This window comes from Rhinolophus ferrumequinum, chromosome 6, assembly GCF_004115265.2.
Source record: "Rhinolophus ferrumequinum isolate MPI-CBG mRhiFer1 chromosome 6, mRhiFer1_v1.p, whole genome shotgun sequence".
NCBI lineage: Eukaryota > Metazoa > Chordata > Mammalia > Chiroptera > Rhinolophidae > Rhinolophus > Rhinolophus ferrumequinum.
Genome location: NC_046289.1, coordinates 74,157,409 through 74,174,719, shown reverse-complemented (window position 1 = coordinate 74,174,719; position 17,311 = coordinate 74,157,409). Strand labels below are relative to the sequence as shown.

Here is a 17,311-nt window from a genome sequence, read left to right as displayed (position 1 = left end):
GTTCTACACTCGAATAAAAATTGTACAAATTACATGTTCCTTGCCTTCAAATCCATTCAGCAAACTGGACATCACCCTTGCTCCCAATCCAACCTTCCTATCTTGAGATGAATCTTTGCCTGTATATACATCAAACCACAACAGAAATCCTGTTCATGAATCACAGAGTGACCAAATCTTTATGTCCCACTTTCTACTTGGTTTACTGGGAAGACATTGCTTGAAAACTAGACGCCCTTGAATTTCCACATGGACTCATCCACACACAATTCATTATTGCTAATATAGGTGGAAATATATGTATCCTTCACTAAATCTATTATGGGTTTGATTTTTGCAAACCAATTAGTCTTTCAAGATTCAGCATCATTGGAAAAATGAAGGAAGGACCTTTAATTGATATTCATCCCTTTTAAAAAGAGTGTTGGGGAGGCCAGTTAGCTCAGTTGGTTAGAGCACGAGCTCTTAACAACAAGGTTGCTGGTTCTATTCCTACATGGGCCAGTGAGCTGCATTCACCCCCCGCCCCCCGCAACTAGATTGAAAACGGCAACTGGACTTGGAGCTGAGCTTCGCACTCCACAACTAGATTGAAGGACAACGACTTGACTTGGAGCTGATAGGCCCTGGAGAAACACAGTTACCCAATAAAAATTTTAAAAATAAATAAAAACAAAAACAGTGTTAAAACTAGGAGTTTGAGTCAATTAGTCGGTATCCTGAAAGAATTACTCTTGGCTTACGTATCAACCCCATCCCAACACGCAGCACTCACAGACTTCTGGCCCTAGATTCAAGTACCTGAGAATATACTTGAACTCTGCAGTAGAGGGAAAAGGTTTTTTTTGAGCTCTTGGGGTAAACTAGAATGCCACAGTCAGCAGATGGAAGTATTCATTCAGATATATCTGACCGTCATGGCAAAAGGGTTATTAACTTTATTTTGGATTGATTTTTTTTAAGTCATTTTCATTTTCTCTGTTTGTTAGTTGGTATATATCTCTGGTTTCATTTAGTGGTTACTCTAGAAATTACAATGCATTAGCTTAACTTTTAAATCTAAAATGAATAACTTTACCAACCTCCTAGTCTAGCTGGATAACTTCTGTTTGCCCTTCTATAGCCGCTTTCCTCCCTTTCTTTCTCTGTTCTGTGCTTTAGGAGACTGACCTATATAGATTGATCAACTGGCTCCCTTTCCCTCCGGTTAAGTATTTATTCCCTCCATTCCCTGTCTGCTAGGTCACAGTGTGTAGGCTGGGACTGTCTATCTAAGTCCAAGTCTCCTGTCAGTTGGCCTACTCCTTATAGCTACCCTTTTTGGTTCCCACCAAGCTCCCTTTTCCTTTCCTTTGGGCTCAGAGATGGTGCTGGGTTCCCACTGTTGGTTTTCTTCATACACACACACACACACACACACACACATATGCATACACATATATTTTAATTTTATTGGGGAAGAGTGTGTTTTTCCAGCTCCAGGTCAAGTTGTTGTTTTCAATCTAGTTGTGGAGGGTGCAGCTCACTGGCTCATGTGGGAATCGAACCAGAGACCTTGGTGTTATGAGCACTGCGATTTAACAAACTGAGCCAACCGGCCGCCCCACTGTTGGTTTTCTTAAACGCTGACCACAATACTGTAAATGGTACTTTCATTAAACCCTTCTCAAATTACTCAGTTTAGGGGCTGCCGGGTGGCTCAGTTGGTTAGAGCGCAGTGCTCATAACACCAACGTTCTTGGTTCGATTCCCACATGGGCCAGTGAGCTGTGCCCTCTACAACTAGACCGAAAACAATGACTTGACTTGGAGTTGAGCTGTGCCCTCCACACCTAGATTGAAAAACGACTTGACTTGGAGCTGATGGGTCCTGGAAAAACATATTGTCCCCCAATAAAAATTAAAAACAACAAAATTATTCAGTTTAAAAGTTTGTTGGTTTCTCACTAGGATCCTGACTGATACATAGACCATATAAAGACCTAAAATACTCTCCTCCCTTTCAACTTATATGTCATTCTATTTATTATTTTTCAAATTATGAAATCTTTTATTTATGTTACAATGAGTCAAAGCAAAGTCCTACTCATACCTATTGTATTTTTAATATTTAATTGAGAAATGTAATATATATAGAGAAAAAATATATAAAATGTAAATGTGGAGTTTAATTAAGTATTATGAAGCCAATGCCTATATAATGATGACCCAGGCCAAGAAACAAGTAGGAAAAGTGAGACAAGGAAGAGAAGGGTCAACATTAATGTGCCGGTAATCACTGTGAGTAACAGGGTCTCATTCTTGCCTAAAAAACCAAGTGGGGAGCCTGGCATTGATCCATTAACTCCCATCTTCTGTTGCTTAGGGCTGCCTCTCCTCGTGTTAACTCCCTTGTACTTCTGGGTTGTTTCTGTGTACAACCAAACAGTCTCCCATGGTACTGGGGAGGTACAGGTGCTTGAGAAACTGTCAGCGTACCAGGAACTGCTCATAGCTGTAAACGAACTCAGAGTACACCCTTTCTAAATTCCCTTTACCTTGGTCAGCATGTCCTCTGCTCTAGGTTGCTCACCTACCAGGGTGGCCCAAGCCTTCATCCCTGAGGGCTCTGATCTCCTAGTAACCATGCTCTTTTTTAGGCTATGGTTCCTAATTACCAAAGTAAGAAAAATGAAAACATTTAATGACAGTTTCATGCTGTAAACTTTCTTTTCTGATGTTCTTTATTATTTCACACTCTGACAATATTGAACTCAAAGTGTATATTTGGAGCAGAGGCTCATAATTTATAGAGGTGTTCCAACAGGGTGGCCTCAGAGCCACAGGAGGCTTCCACACTGAGAGGCAAGCCTGAATTCTGAGCTCATGTTCTTCAGAGGACAGGGGAGAATCCAGCCACCATGATATTCTCGCCGGTGATGTAGCTGGCATCTGGAGAGCACAGGAAGGACACGAGGCCTGCACAGTCCACAGGCTGCCCCAGCCTGGATGGAAAGAGAAGGTGGAGCCAAGAGTGATGACACCTCCCCATGAGCCCTCGTCTCCTGTGGTATGTTGTGAAGTCAAGACCCCTATGGGGATGCGCAAAGGGCTGCAAGTGGAGATACATGGGTTCTGCAGGGAGTTTTCCTCATCCCAGGGCTCAGATCTCAGGAAGAGGAATGGGTAATAGCCTGCAGAGGGATGACAGGTGATCTTTTATCCATCATGAAGGTTGTGAGATTACAGTCCTGATCTACAAAGGACACTGCCTCACCCACAACTTACCTCTGTGTGCCATAGAGTCTCTTCATACTGTTCCAAAGGCTTGGATCATCATGTAGCTAAAAGAAGAATCAAAAGATTAGGGCTGCTCCTACCAGTGGAGTCATGTTGGGCTCCACATCATGCAGACCTTTGTGGGCGGGGTTCTGGGGGACAATCTGGGCTGGTCCTACACAGAGGACTGATACTGCTGCTGATGCAAAGGCTGTGGAGCAGAATGTCAAGAGTTCTCAGGTCCAGGAACGAGGGTCCAGGTCTCTGTGGGACATGGCCTGGTAGGGGAAGGTACCCTAGTGCTCAGTGAGGCAGGAGCAAGAGTTGACCTTTGCAAGAATCGACCTTCATCCTCACCACTTGGCTGAAGTTTGTCTCAATGAATCCTGGCACCAGGCAGTTAACCCGGATGTTTTTTGGTGCCAACTCCACTGACAGGGTCCTGGTGAGTCCCAGAATGGCTGTTTTACTGACATTGTAGGCCCCTAGTTTCTGTGAAGAGAAAGGGAAGTAGAAGGCATATATAGTAACTGGGGAGGAAAGTTTCAATTGGATTTCTAAGCCTCTACCTAGAAATACATCTCTTCAGTAGCAAGTGCAGAGATTAGTGATAATGTCATAAAGAAAGGGTAAAAGGCTGCCATGGGTGTCCTTTCTGGAGAGGAAGATCGGAGATACCCATTGACAAATGTGCATACAGGTGTGCCCCACGTAGCAATGGCCTGTCATGGGATCTTCCTGGACCTCTCTGCTTTTCTCAGCAAATGGGGCTACGTCTTTTCTTGTAATCTATAGCCATAGAAGTTCATACTTACAACTTCTGGTATGTATGCTCCAACTGAGGAAACCAGAACCACAGAGCCTCCCCTAGGAAGAAAAAGGTGGGGGTAAAAAGGTAAATACAGATGAAGCACATACAAATGGAGCAAATACAAACCAGTGGGGCACAGACAGAAGTGGAGATCTTGGACCATGAAAGTGGGCAAAAAGAGTTTAAGTCCAGATTAGAGCCCTCTTCCGCCTTCCTCTAGTCTATCTCCTCTGTCTTAGAGCAACCTGAGGGCCAGAACCAACTTCGTTTTCATGCCACACTTGGGCGCTCAATGTCCATTAAGAAGTACTAGTATGGACACTTTTATGAAATACAGCCAACACTTTCCTTTATTATAGGCTATTGTCTCTTTTCTGGCTTTGAGGGTGTTTTATACCAGGCATGCTTAGGAGTAATATTAAAAGTATTTCCCAGTGGATCCTTTGGAATCTCAATCCCAGAAGCCCCACGTTCCCCCACATCCCTGTCCCCAAATCCTCTGGAAGTTTTCCTCAAGGATTCTCAGTGCTTCATCACTTACCAAGTCTAATGACCCTTGTTCAGGCCTCACCTCTCTACACTCTGGTTTTCTGTCACATCAAATACTGTAGACTAAAATTTCCTTTCTGGAACCTATTTGGTTCTCTTGAGAAATCTGTACTCCTGCCTCTCTTTTTTCCTCTGCCTACTCAGTCCCTTTCCCTCAGTGCCTCTTCTGTCTAGGCCTGTGAATCACGATGTTTTTTTGTCCCTCAGGTGTTTTCATGCTCTTTTAATTTAGAAAGAAGATAAACTATGCCTAAAATAATTATAACAAACAATCATATGATTTTCACCCTTGCTTCCTGAACATGGACAAAATTCCTATCACAATATTCAAGGCTGTCCATAATTTAGCAACATCCTGCTTTCCAGCCTTGTCTCTTCCCTTCAATCACGCATGATTCTATAGGTTGTTACGTGCAACACACACAGAGAAGGAACTATGGAGGAAGATGATGGAGGACATGGCTGGTCCAAGACTTAAGAAGTGCTGAGAGATAAGAGTTGAGTGGGATTGGGAAACTCTACTACTCTTATTATGGGAAGGCTGCAGGGGGCCTCAGAGCCATCAATCTGGACTTTTGTGCCCTGACTTGCTGCAGCCTGAGAGAGGCTACTTCTAGTTCCCCAATTCCAGGACAGTTGTGGGAACTCCGGGCCTTCGTGTCACTAAGATCCCACTTCTCTCTTCCATGAGAGTCCTTGCCTGATTTATGGGCTCTCTAGAAACTGGGGAATAATGGAAGAAGACAGATTTGTTTTTCTCTTTGGTGACCTAGAAATATGAAGTGAAACTTTCACTATTCTAGAGGGACCACTTGCATTTCTCTGATTTCAGGACAGCTGTGGGGCCTCTGGGCCTTTCTATCTGTGGATCCCCATCCTTCTTCCAGTGGAGTCCTTCCCCGACTCCCTGGGCACTCTAGATTTGAAAGAATAACATTAATGGGTAGAATTCTTTTGTTTGTTTAGCTGACCCAGATTCTGAAAGTCAAACTCTCACTTCTCTTACGTTACTGGCTCAATCGAGCCCGTTGCCCAGAGGGAAGGTCTAAGTCAACATCTGGACCCTCTCACTCTAGCTCCTCTGCTCCACATTTGACACCAAATGTTTTCCTCCCTACCTCCTTCCCTGCCCTCACCTCCTCTTCTCCATATGGGGCAGCACCTGGCTCAGCAGCAGGGCTGGGGCCTTCACATTGACAGACAGGATCTGAAATCAGAGCAAATGAGGGTGGGGAAGGGGAGACATTCAGTCCAGTGCATGTTCTCATACCAAATTAGAACGTGGGCATGATGGCTTCTGACAATGGAAAGTGGGGAGAGTGCTGCCTTTCTTTGACATACATGGCAAGGAGGCATACTGAAGATGCAGGAATATGGGGATCAGGTTGACTCTATAGGCAGAAGACCCCAGAGTCTGCAAGATGTCATCCTATTCCTCTAAGGGCACAAGTTGGGAAAGGATGTTCCATCCAGGTCTGAAGAGGCATCAACTAGCTGAGTCTGGGGAATACTGGTGTTATAATCTGAATTGTGTACCCCTCAAATTTCTATGTTAAAGCCCTAACACCTAGTACCTCAGAATGTGACCTTATTTGGAAATAGGTTCATTGCAAATGTACTTAAGATGAGATCATAGGATGGGCCCTAATTCAAAATGAATAATGTCCTAAAAAGGGGAAGTTTGAGTGCGTGTGCATGCGCGTGCATACACGCACACATGCACACACACACACACACACACACACACAGAAAACGCCATGTGAAGATGAAGGCAGCGATTGGAGTGATACTTCTATAAGCCAAGTAATACCAAGGATGGCCAGCAAACCACCAGTAGCTAGGGGAGAAGTATGGAACAAATTCTCTCACAGTCCTCAGAAGGAACCAACCCTGCCAATGCCTTAGTCTTGGATTTCTGACCTCCAGACTGTGAGACAATAAATTTCTGTGGTTTAAGCCACTTGGTTTGTGGTGGCTTTGTTACAGTAGCCCTAAGAAATTAATACAGCTGGATTTCAAGTTTCTAGCCTTGGGCATGAAGCCTTCTTGGGCAAGGAAGGGAGTCATTCCCTTCTCTGTGCCCCACATTTATTGTGATTATTTGGTTCTTTGTTGGACCCTCCTTGCAGACTGGGAGCTCATGGACAGTGGGGATCAGAACTACAGTTCAGACACTCGTACCTCCATCTCAGAAATGGGGAATTGAGGGTCAGGGTTCAGGTACCTGGCCTTGCTCTGTGCCGGTGAGTCTGTGAGAGGAGAGTGGATTTGGGGGAGCCAAGAGGGAGAGAGAATCACACAGAGGATGTGGATGACATCCAGCCCTCCCCACCTGGCTTCCCCAGTCCTCACCTTGTCCCAGACTTGCTCACTGCTTCCCAAGGTACTTCCCACCAAGGGATTGACCGCTGCCACACACACCATGATGTCGACACCCCCATAGTGTTCCAAGGCCTTTGGGGAGAAGGAGACAATGAAGATGAGGGTCAGGGAGCAAAAGAAGTTTCCTGCTGCAGTGGGAGGTGATTTCTATTTACTGTCCCTGGGATTATGCCTGGTCAAATCCAGGAGGGGACCACACCAAGTGAGGGCAGAGAGCCATCTCTCCTCATCGGATTCAAAACATCTCTCTCTGCCTTGATTTGTGAACCTGCTCAGATGTGTGGTGGGCCTCTTGAGTGAGACCAATGCCAAACACATGGTCAGTCTTTCATTCCTGTGCTTTTGCACTTGATCGGGTTATGTTTTTAAAAATAACCACTCTTCCTCCTTCTACACACACATCCCCCTCATCTCTCCCCTCACCGTGGTCACCAGCCGCTCCCGGTCCTCAGCTTTCCCCACGTGGCACTGGGTGCCCATCACACTCAGCCCCTCCCCCTGCAGCGCTGCCACAGCCCGGTCCACGTTCTGCTGCTTCCGGCTACTGACCACCACGTGGGCCCCGTCCTGGGCCAGACGCCTGGCGATGGCGAAGCCGATCCTGGGGTCAGAGATGCACAGGACGTGAGAACTGAACCTTGGGCTGAGCCCCTCTTTTGGGGCTGTTTTCCTGTCTCTGAATCCCTGTCCCCACCCCTTGTATTTGGATTCTCTCCACAGCCCAGGGGCTGATGAACCCTTTCTCTTCCTATGACGGTGGGAGGACAGGAAGTAATGCGGTGAGTCAGAGCATGGGTGAACAGCCCCAGGATCACTTGTCACCCTGTGGACCCCCAACGTAGAGCACTCACCCGTTTGTGGACCCAGGGATCACTGCGACCTTATTGGCCAATTTCCCCTTGTCGTTGGCTCTGCTGCTGATGCTCCTCAGCAAGAGTGAGGCTGCAAGTGTCAGGGAGCCCCTCCTGGCCTGGGCCACTGACTTAAACATGCTGGTGTCTGTCCGGTCTCCCTCTAGGCGGACTTAGCCCGAGGAGGTCTGCTTTGCAGGTTATGACAGATGCCAGGTGGAGCTCCCCATTTAACACCGCGGCTCGCCCTCTCTGCTAGCTGAGTTCACTACCGCCTTCTGCCCTGCCGCCTCCTCCCAGCCTCCCTCTATCAGGACGCTCCGCCCTGCCCTTCAAGGCTCCGCCCCTACCCTCAGCTCCTGGCTCTGAGATTGGAACGCAACTGGCATGCAGCCGTGTTTTCTAAGTAACTAAACATTGTTTGCTTACTTTAAAATGCAGATACATATTTCTTGTGCTTCAATACAGTTCTTAAAACATTGTCTATTTCCTAGTTTCAAAACTGTGTTTGGTCTACGAAGACCTTTTTTTTTTTTAAGATTTTATTGGGGAGGGAGAACAGGACTTTATTGGGGAACAGTGTGTACATCCAGGACTTTTCTTTTTTTTTTTTTCCAAGTCAAGTTGGACTTGCAATCTTAGTTGTGCAGGGTGCCATTCAGCTTCAAGTTGTCCTTTCAGTCTTAGTTGTGGAGGGCACAGCTCAGCTCCAGGTCCAGTTGCCGTTGCAGGGGGCGCTGCCCACCATCCCTTGTGGGAGTCCAACTGACAACCTTGTGGTTGAGAGGACGTGCTCCAACCAACTGAGCCATCTGGGAGCTCAGAGGCAGCTCAGCTCAAGGTGCCGTGTTCAATCTTAGTTGCAGGGGGCGGAGCCCACCATCCCTTGCAGGACTTGAGGAATTGAACTGGCAACCTTGTGGTTGAGAGCCCTGGCCCATGTGTAATGGAACCGGCAGCCTTCGGAGTTAGGAACACGGAGCTCTAACCACCTGAGCCACCAGGCCGGCACCCTATGAAGACTTTTTAAGAGCTAGGAAAGCAGAAGTGAGGTGGGGCTGCGGCCACGCTGCTTCTGTTTCCTCACTGAAGCCTGGAGGTGCAGTTGCTTGTTATTTGCAGCCTTGACCGCTCCTGGCTTCTGCCTGCTAATCTCCTTGCCTAGTGTCTGATCCGATGTGGCACCATATCCCGTAGAACCCAAGCTATAAGGTCGGGCAGCCTGGGGAGCTGGAATGTTGCTGATGCACCAATCTACCTCACTGTGCCGGGCGCAGGCCTAGACTAGGGAGATGACACAATGAACAGGTAAGACCCAGGCCCTGCCTTCTCAGTGGGGAGACAGGCAGGGAACAAAGAAATACTCAGCATGTTGCAGTCAGATAAGTGCTGGGTGGAAAAGTTAGGCAGGTTTAGGGTGGAAAGGCAATGGCATGCTGCTTTACAAGGGGGTCAGAGAAGGCTTTTGGAGGAGGTGACTTTGGAGTGGAGACCCAGATGATGCGGGTCTCCATCCGGGTGGGAGGCAGCCTTGTGAGCGCTGGGACTCGTACCTGGTTGGTGTGAAGTCCCGTGTTCTCTTGTCTACGTCTCTGTCACACATGCAAAAATAATCACAGTACCAGAGCAAGCAGTGGTCGCACACTGTTTGCTCACGAACCCCTGGAAGAATTCTGAAAAGTTAGTTCAACACTCACACATTCTTGCATTAACATCTACATTTAAATCACTGTAAAGGAAGTAATTTCTGGCATACGTAAAATATTCATATCTTGAAAAAAAGTTATATCACTCTTTTAAATGTAAGCGATAGAGCCTACATACCATAGAAATGTGATACCCGTCATTACTGGTTTTAAAAATACATGAATATCTGGTCCCCAGCTTCATACGGGTAGCTAAGGATGGATTTTGGCTCAGGCGTCTTCTTCTGGAGCCAATGGCTGTGACAGCAGCTTCTGATCCCTCAGTTGCCTGATTGTGACTGAAGTAGGCACTGCCTTGGCAAGTCACTTCTGCTGTGGCATCTGGGGATCAAGTCCTTCCCAATGCTGACATCTTCTTTCTTTAAAAAAAAAAAAGTGTTTGTTTTGTTTTGTTGTTTTGTAAAATATACATAACATGAAATGTACTGGGAAACGTTTTTAAGTGCCGAGTTCTGTTGCGTTAAGTACAACACATTCACATTGTTGTGCAATCATCACCCCATCCACCTCCAGAACTTTCTCATCTTCCCCGGCTGAAACTCTGTGCCCGTTTAATAGTCACTCCCCTCTCTCCTCTCTTCCCCCTACATCTTGTTTTCTTTTACAAAAGCGTTTTTGTAAAGTGTCAGAATCTTCTCATACAATAAAACATTTACCACACATTAAATAGAAATAAATTTCCCATAAGGGAACTAATGACCGACAACTTGCTAACGTTCAGTCAATGTGTAGATGTGCAGGAGTCCTGTCCCCCAGATCCATCTATCTTCACCCCGACCGTTAACACACTAAGGTGCTCCCTCAAAGGGTTCACAGTTACAAGGTGAAACAGACTTCACTGTCTTCTGAAGTAGGTGGTTGAACTTCTGTTTCAGAAGCTCTCTGTATTCCCTGGTCTACCTGTCGTCTGCTGAAGGCAGCCTGATGTGGTAGCAAGAAAAATGGAAAATGAGTCAAGAGGTCTGATTTATTCACTTGTCCCTGCCACTAATTAGATGTCTCCTTTTGGCTAGATCACTTACTTCTCAGGGCAGTAGTTTTCTAAATTATTTAGTAAAGAGGAGGGCAAAGTGTTTGATGAGCTTTTAAAATTTGGTGGTCTACTCTTCCTGTGCAGACCTTTTTCCTTTCAATCTCAGAGACACCCCTCCTTTTTCTTTAGTCTTTCACCACACTTAACCTCATTATTCACTCATTCCCCACAAACCATGTCAACTTGGACATATTGAAAATATAATCTTTTACCTCCCAGGAAACTCCATAAAATGTTTTTTCTTGGCTTTTCTAGTTGAAGTTAAACCTATATATGTAATTTAAAAAAAAAAAACAACACACAAAACACTGAGTGGCTAGAAGTAGGAAGAAAAACATTTTTAAATGCCAGCAATTTTTCTGTTTTGTTAAAGGTGAAGGTTAAAATTTATCTTTGGGGAACAGAGGTCTTGCTTTTTTGACATTGTGAAAATATTTCAGTGGGCTTTTTGGTTATGCAAAGTCAAGCCAAAATACCATTTTGGAGTAGAGAGGCACAGGGCAGCAAAGAGACTGCTATGCAAAATAAAAAATAAAAAAAATAAAGCAGCAGTTTTCCTTCAGTGGGAGGTTTGTCATAGCTGTAAATGATTATGTTTGATAGAAAGCTGGTCTTAAACTTAGATTTTCCTCTTTTGGCTCAGAATAGCCTGATTGCCTGAGTTACTAAGTAGAAAAATAGTCAAAGGCCCATGTTTGGTCCCTGCAACTTTGCTGCAAGAGGGAGGGCAAAGGAGGGCACTGGTTAATGGACAATTTCTTGTGGGTGGTCATAACCTGGGGAACCTAGAAACAGATGCAATGAGTTACGGGTTACACATTGTCTTTTCTGTGGTGAAGCTTGGTCCTGTGGTTGTATAAGGCCAAAGCAAATGTTGTGAAGTGCTGCCCAGAAGGAATCTGGGGGTGTATCTACATGGAGACTTGGAAGAAAGTGATTTGAGGGGAAAATTCTCTGCGTGGAGAAACTAGTGATGAGGTGAAAAGAGTCACCTGTGGTAGAGATACCCAGGTAGAGATACCTGTGGTCCATACCCAGGCGTGGGGGAGGGACGATATGGATAGCTGGATTTGTGGAAACTTTAGGCATTCCTTAGGGATAATCAGAAATATGCAGGAAGGGAATCTTAGTAAAAGACGGCATTTTCTATGAGTAAGCAGGATGGGGATTTAGGGAGACTCATACCAAGAGAAGAGTGATCCCTGGTAGCTAGAGACGGCAGGAATATCTGGGTTACATTAAAAAATAATCGCTTGTAGTGGGCCATACACTGGTCAATTATAGATACATGAATTTAGAAGGAGAGGGAGCTTAGGTGGTATGCAGCAGTTGTCAAGTCAATACAACTGGTGAAGGGAAAAATGAGAAAGGTTTCCTTACCTCCCCACATCTAAAACATGATGGGTACATGGAGGAAAAGCCTATGGACTCAGAAAACAAAGATCTAAACTCTCTCCTGGTTTTGCTATCAATCAGTCTATAACCTTGACTACGTTCTATGAACTCCTATCCATCAATTTGTTCATCTGTAAACTGAAGTGAAGAGTGATGACAAATATTTTTAAGTCTTGTACCATCCCAACAGTCTATGGTGCTGACTGTAAGTGGGGCAAACTCAAGGCAGCCTCTGTGTCTCAGTGAGGCAAGCGTGGCACCAGGGAGACTCCAGGACAGATTTCAAACTCTAATATTTTAGAGCATTCAGACAGGTGATCTAAATAATAAAATGGAATGGAAATTTAGATGTTTATGTGGATTTATGTGATTTCTAAAATGTTGACAACTAATTCAAGATGATATGTTGGGTCTACAAAACATATCTCGCTGACATACTGCCAGTTTGGGGGTCCATATTTGAGGAAGGAAAAAGGAAGGGGAGTGGGGAGGTGCTGGTGCACTAGCAAAGTGCATTGGAGGAAGACACAGAGACTTAACTTTAGAGGAAATGAGAGAGTCTCTGTTCATGTGCACAGCTTGTAAACAGATGGGGTTGAGGGGTCTTCCTGTGTCCTCTAGTGCTCAATCTTATGTGTAAATGGTGTAAATATTTGTCTTCTACTGCAAGGACGTTTGGAGTCGATGGCATGAATTATGTTCTTAGCATTCTGTACTTTCAAATATTTGGATATTTATGAAATAATAATTCTTTATTGTTGCCAAGTGTCCTAGAGCTACTCTCAGTGCAAGAATGTTGGCATCAACGTCCCTGGCCATCAATTGCCTCTCCATCCTTCACCCACCCTCAAAACCTGCACTCGCCTTCTTTCACCCCTCTCCCTGTCAGGTACTAATCAGGCAGCAGTCGAATGGAGGGCATCTTGGCTGTGGGGATGGGTGGCAGTGATGACTGTGGGTTGGCGTTACGATGGGGTGGGATTCTACTCACTCATCTGTCAGCCCTTCCAGGAGGTGCATCCTGTCCTGGCTTCTACTGAGGCAGAGACCTCCGTGTTTCCTGTTTCTTCCTCCCCATGCTCAAATCTGTGGTTCAGGTCACTGGCTAGAAAACTGCTTCCTTGTGAATTCTGCTTCCCATCTTCAGTCCCAACTTGGGGTTGGAACTCCAACTCACCAAGGACTTGGCCTGAGACTTCAGCAGCCTTAACAGAGGTGGTGTGGACAGCAGGGTCCTGGGATTCAAGGGCGGGTGTGCCCACCAGGCCCTTTTTAACTTCACAGGAACAACAGAATGAACTAAGGTATTCCCAAGGGAGAAGTCATAAACACCTGTCACTGGCTTCTCGGAGATGGGATTCCTGGAACAGCTCATCTCCATAGGGTAACCACCATTTTAAAGTCTTCTCTTCGCTCTGGAGGCCCAGGTCCTCACTGTCATCTTATTTATGAATGACCAGACCATTGGAAAATGCTTCAGGCTTGTGAACTTATAAGATAGATTGGTGGCAGGATATTTTACTTCCATAAATTTGCCAAGTAAACAGTGGATGATGTCATGTCAGTCAATCAGAGCTTTTTTCCCCCAGGAGAGTAATCTGAATGAGAATTTAACTCTTATCGGAGATTTGCCTGAGAACTATGGATTCAGTAAATGGAACTGGACTATTTTAGGAGGCATTTTGTTCAAATTGATAGCCAATTCATCATCCATTTCAACAGAGATGTTTTTCAAGGGGACCAAGTGTTTCCATTGTCTTTTTCCTTGCAGGTTGCTTGAGAATCTTTTGCATTTTTCACTATCAATCATATCTTTCAACAAAACTTCATTTCTTCTTACTGCTTTTCAAGTTTGTGTATAAAAATTTGCATTGCACTTAGATTTGCCATTTCTTGGTGGCATGTAAAACGGCCACCAAGTAAGGATCTCCACAGTAAGGTACTTCAGTTCATATGGCTTATACATTTTTCTACTAGGTTTTTAACACTTTTCATTTGCCTCACTTTCACACATTAAAGAAATCAGTCCTTTGATTAGATGTGTTGTGAATATTCTTTATCAATTTTTTTGGTCATTTACCAACCAGAAGTTTTTTCACAGTAAAATTGACCAATCTTTTCTGGTTTGAAAGATTAGATTTTTAGTCTTGAGAGTGTTGATTAAAATGTCTGACGGGAAGGGAAAACCGATGCAAAGGTACATTCTCCAGTTGGTTAATGAGAAATGGGGCTCAAGCCTTCTGGAATCCTCTGAGAAGCCGTAGAGAATGCACCTGGGCATCTCTACTCAAAGGTTGGGTGGGTGGGGACATTTCTCCACCCGCTCCCTCCACCATTGGCCAAGGCATGTCCCAGGGCTTGGTAACTCCCGTGCTGTTTCAGACTGGCCCTGAATCCCACGTCACAGCATTAGGTTCGCACCGAGAAGAGCAAGAGAGACATGGGGAGGCTGAGGAAGGTGGTGTCAGTTTATACCTGATCAAGCTTATTGCTGCAGCAAGGGGAGGAAGAAAAGGGTTGCTGAGAGCTTGAGTTTAATTCACTGGCCTTTGTGGTTATCTTCTTTCTATTTTTTTTAAATAAAAAAATCAAACGCCTATTATTTGAAAATATCTGAATGTATTAAAGAGTACTAGATACCTGTTTCTTAAAACTGGTTTCAAGTACTTGAGAAATAACCTAGAGACTTTAGACATAGGGGCCACTGGCAGAGACGCTTACTCATCACAACTACAGCCCCCAAATGAGGCCAAACTATCTCCTCTGGATCATCCTCATTTAAAAAAAATATGATGAGGGCAGAAGGAGGTAAAATACAGTGCTCTTTCTTCCGTATTATATGACCAGAGGATTCTAGAAAAGTGATCTGACTTCATTAGACCTACGGAGGCTCTGGCTTCCCCAGCCGCTGTTAATAAACCAAAAAATATAGGAGAATTCACAGCCTATAGGGTGAAGGAAGACCAGTGAGAGACAGGAGATGGGAAGGAGCTGACAGATAAAGTCCTTGTCCTTTCTGTCCCATACAGACTGTCCTGCGCTCTCAGCCTCTCCCAGACATCATGCATAACTGAGCAACTGGCAGTGTTTCTTGTGAGGCTGTGGACAGCTCTGTAACATGCCCCTTTGAATTTGCTCGCCTCCCCTCCCCCACTCTCTGCCCTCTGTTCTTCCGTTTTGCTGTCTTGCCCATTGGTAAAGTGTTAGCATGTAAGCTTTGTCTGGCAATCAAATTTCTATAGAACTCAAGACACAGCACTATGACTAGTGTTGGATTGGGGTTGGATTCGCAACATAATGACAAAGTGCAGTTTATAGTCCTCAGGTTCTGTCCTATTTCGTTCTGTCCTGTGATTTTCAGATCTCCAGAAAAGGCAAATACTAGAGGTCAATGCTTCAGCACCGAGGCCAGCAGCATGGGGATAGCCTTCTACCCAAGTTAAAAGGGAAGCAGGGAGCAAAGATAACTAAACCACATTTGGTCTCAGACACGGGGAAAGCACGGCCAGGCCAGTGTAAGGCTGGGAGAGGGACAGAGTAAGTTGTTTCCTTTTAAGCCAGAACTCCATGCCTCTAGAGTTGATCACAGTGTCTTCCTGTCACCTGGATTATTCTCTCTGCAACACAGCAGTTAGCTGGTGAATTAGAATTAGTTAGCTGGTAGATTTGGAAGTGACAACAGAAAGGGGCATAAATGGTCCCTTCTTGCTTTTGGTTCAGCCTGGCCCTGACCAGCTTCTCCTTAAATCTGATTTGGAAACAGCTTAAAGCGTAAAACTGTAAACAATTTTAGTCTTTCCTATAAGCTCAGTTCAATTCAATTAAACAAATGTTTATCAAGTGATTGTTCTGTGATAACCATGTCATCACACTCAGGACCTTGGTCTAGAACGTGCACAGTCCATTGGTAAACAGTTATGGCAGGGGAAATGAGGGAAGAGATGGGTGGAGAGAGAGACAGATCTGCAGGGCTCCTGGGGAAATGACCGTAGCAGTATGGCTCTCAGGGCATGAAACGCGTGGAGGGCAAGAGTGAATCTGGGAAGGGCTAGGGAGCTTGCAGTGTGGTGATTTTTTTGTGTATTCTCAACAAGAACACACAGAATCCTGGCTCCAGAGCCCTATTGGCTGTTTCTACCCTGCATTTCTGAAGACAGCTTAAACTCACTGTGTCCAAATGAATTCACCTTCCTCCTCTAAATCTCCTTTCTCTCCTGCACTTATTGTACCACCACCTTGCCCGCTAGACATCTGAGAGGATAACAAAATGAACACTCTGCTACTGTGTATGCTTATGTCTTATATGGTGAATTGTCATTTTTTTGCGCAATAATGTGGCTGTCCTATGGGGCCATAGTTTTAGGCCATAACCCCCTCTGGTATCACTGAAAGTAGACGGCCTTGGATATTCGTATCAATTATCAGGGAGGCTCTGGATCCTACAAAGGGGTGCCCCAGGGAGGACTTAGGCAAAGCAGAAGGACACCCCTTTATCTTTCTGGGCCTTGCTCTCTTGGGCCTGCGCTTCGAAGAGCCAAATTATGCTTGAGGGCACAACCAGGTTGAGGGAAAGGTAGCTTGTACTACATGGGAATTATATGTGCATCAGATCCATTTCTGAGACTTTCAGGCAGTTTGACATTTGAGAGGGAAACAGAAGCTAGCTGAATTATTAAGCTACCACATCCATGTGGCCTTATTTGTCCTAGGGATTCTGCTCATGGCATCCATGAGGTTCTTTACTAGCACATGAGGAGTCAAGAGCTTTGATGGCACCCTTGTGACTTTCACCCTTAATACAGGTATTTGGCTTCATTTGCTTGTACCAAATTGTCTTTGACAATTCAGTATCATCCACCTCTTTCTCCATTCTCCTCTGCATTGCAGGGAAGTCTGGAGCTCCATTTCCTTGTATCATTTTCCTGTATGGCTCTGGGTTAGAGTGTGCCAATTAAAGGTCTGATTTCATGAACCAGCAGCAGTTTCCATATTGCTTCCTCAACCCTTCCAATCATTGTGTAAGCTTCTAATTCCTTTCTCCTTGGAATACAGAAGTGCTTCTCCTTTACCACGAGAGCCCTCACTGATAGCACACTGCTGCATTGCCCCCTTCTCCTCTCATGATGGTTGTCACAGTGGTGGTTGGGGGTAACTTTCACTCCTCACAGATTTACTACTATAGTAGGCCAGGCAGCTTCTGGATAATTCCTCCAACTCTGTGACCCAAGGTCCTTGCTGTACAATAACAGTCACTCCTGATGGAGCAAGACAAATAGGATCAGTTCTTATTGCCTCTCGTCTCACGACCTACTTCCGTTTGCTGGAG

At 45.2% G+C, this 17,311-nt stretch overlaps 2 protein-coding genes across 2 annotated transcripts in view; one reads left to right on the top strand and one right to left on the bottom strand.

The window, feature by feature from the left end:
- Positions 1-17,311, top strand: part of LOC117023027 (dehydrogenase/reductase SDR family member 2, mitochondrial) — a 107,372-nt gene that overhangs the window by 64,013 nt on the left and 26,048 nt on the right. The window lies entirely within an intron of this gene.
- On the bottom strand, positions 2,705-8,143 carry LOC117023029 (dehydrogenase/reductase SDR family member 2, mitochondrial). The gene is made up of 8 exons (XM_033107444.1): positions 7,852-8,143; positions 7,424-7,601; positions 6,971-7,072; positions 5,755-5,825; positions 4,074-4,125; positions 3,616-3,750; positions 3,268-3,323; positions 2,705-2,984 (listed from the first exon to the last, which is right to left on the bottom strand). The coding sequence occupies exons 1-8, from the start codon at positions 7,989-7,991 to the stop codon at positions 2,873-2,875; spliced, it is 846 nt and encodes a 281-aa protein (XP_032963335.1). The 5' UTR covers positions 7,992-8,143; the 3' UTR covers positions 2,705-2,872.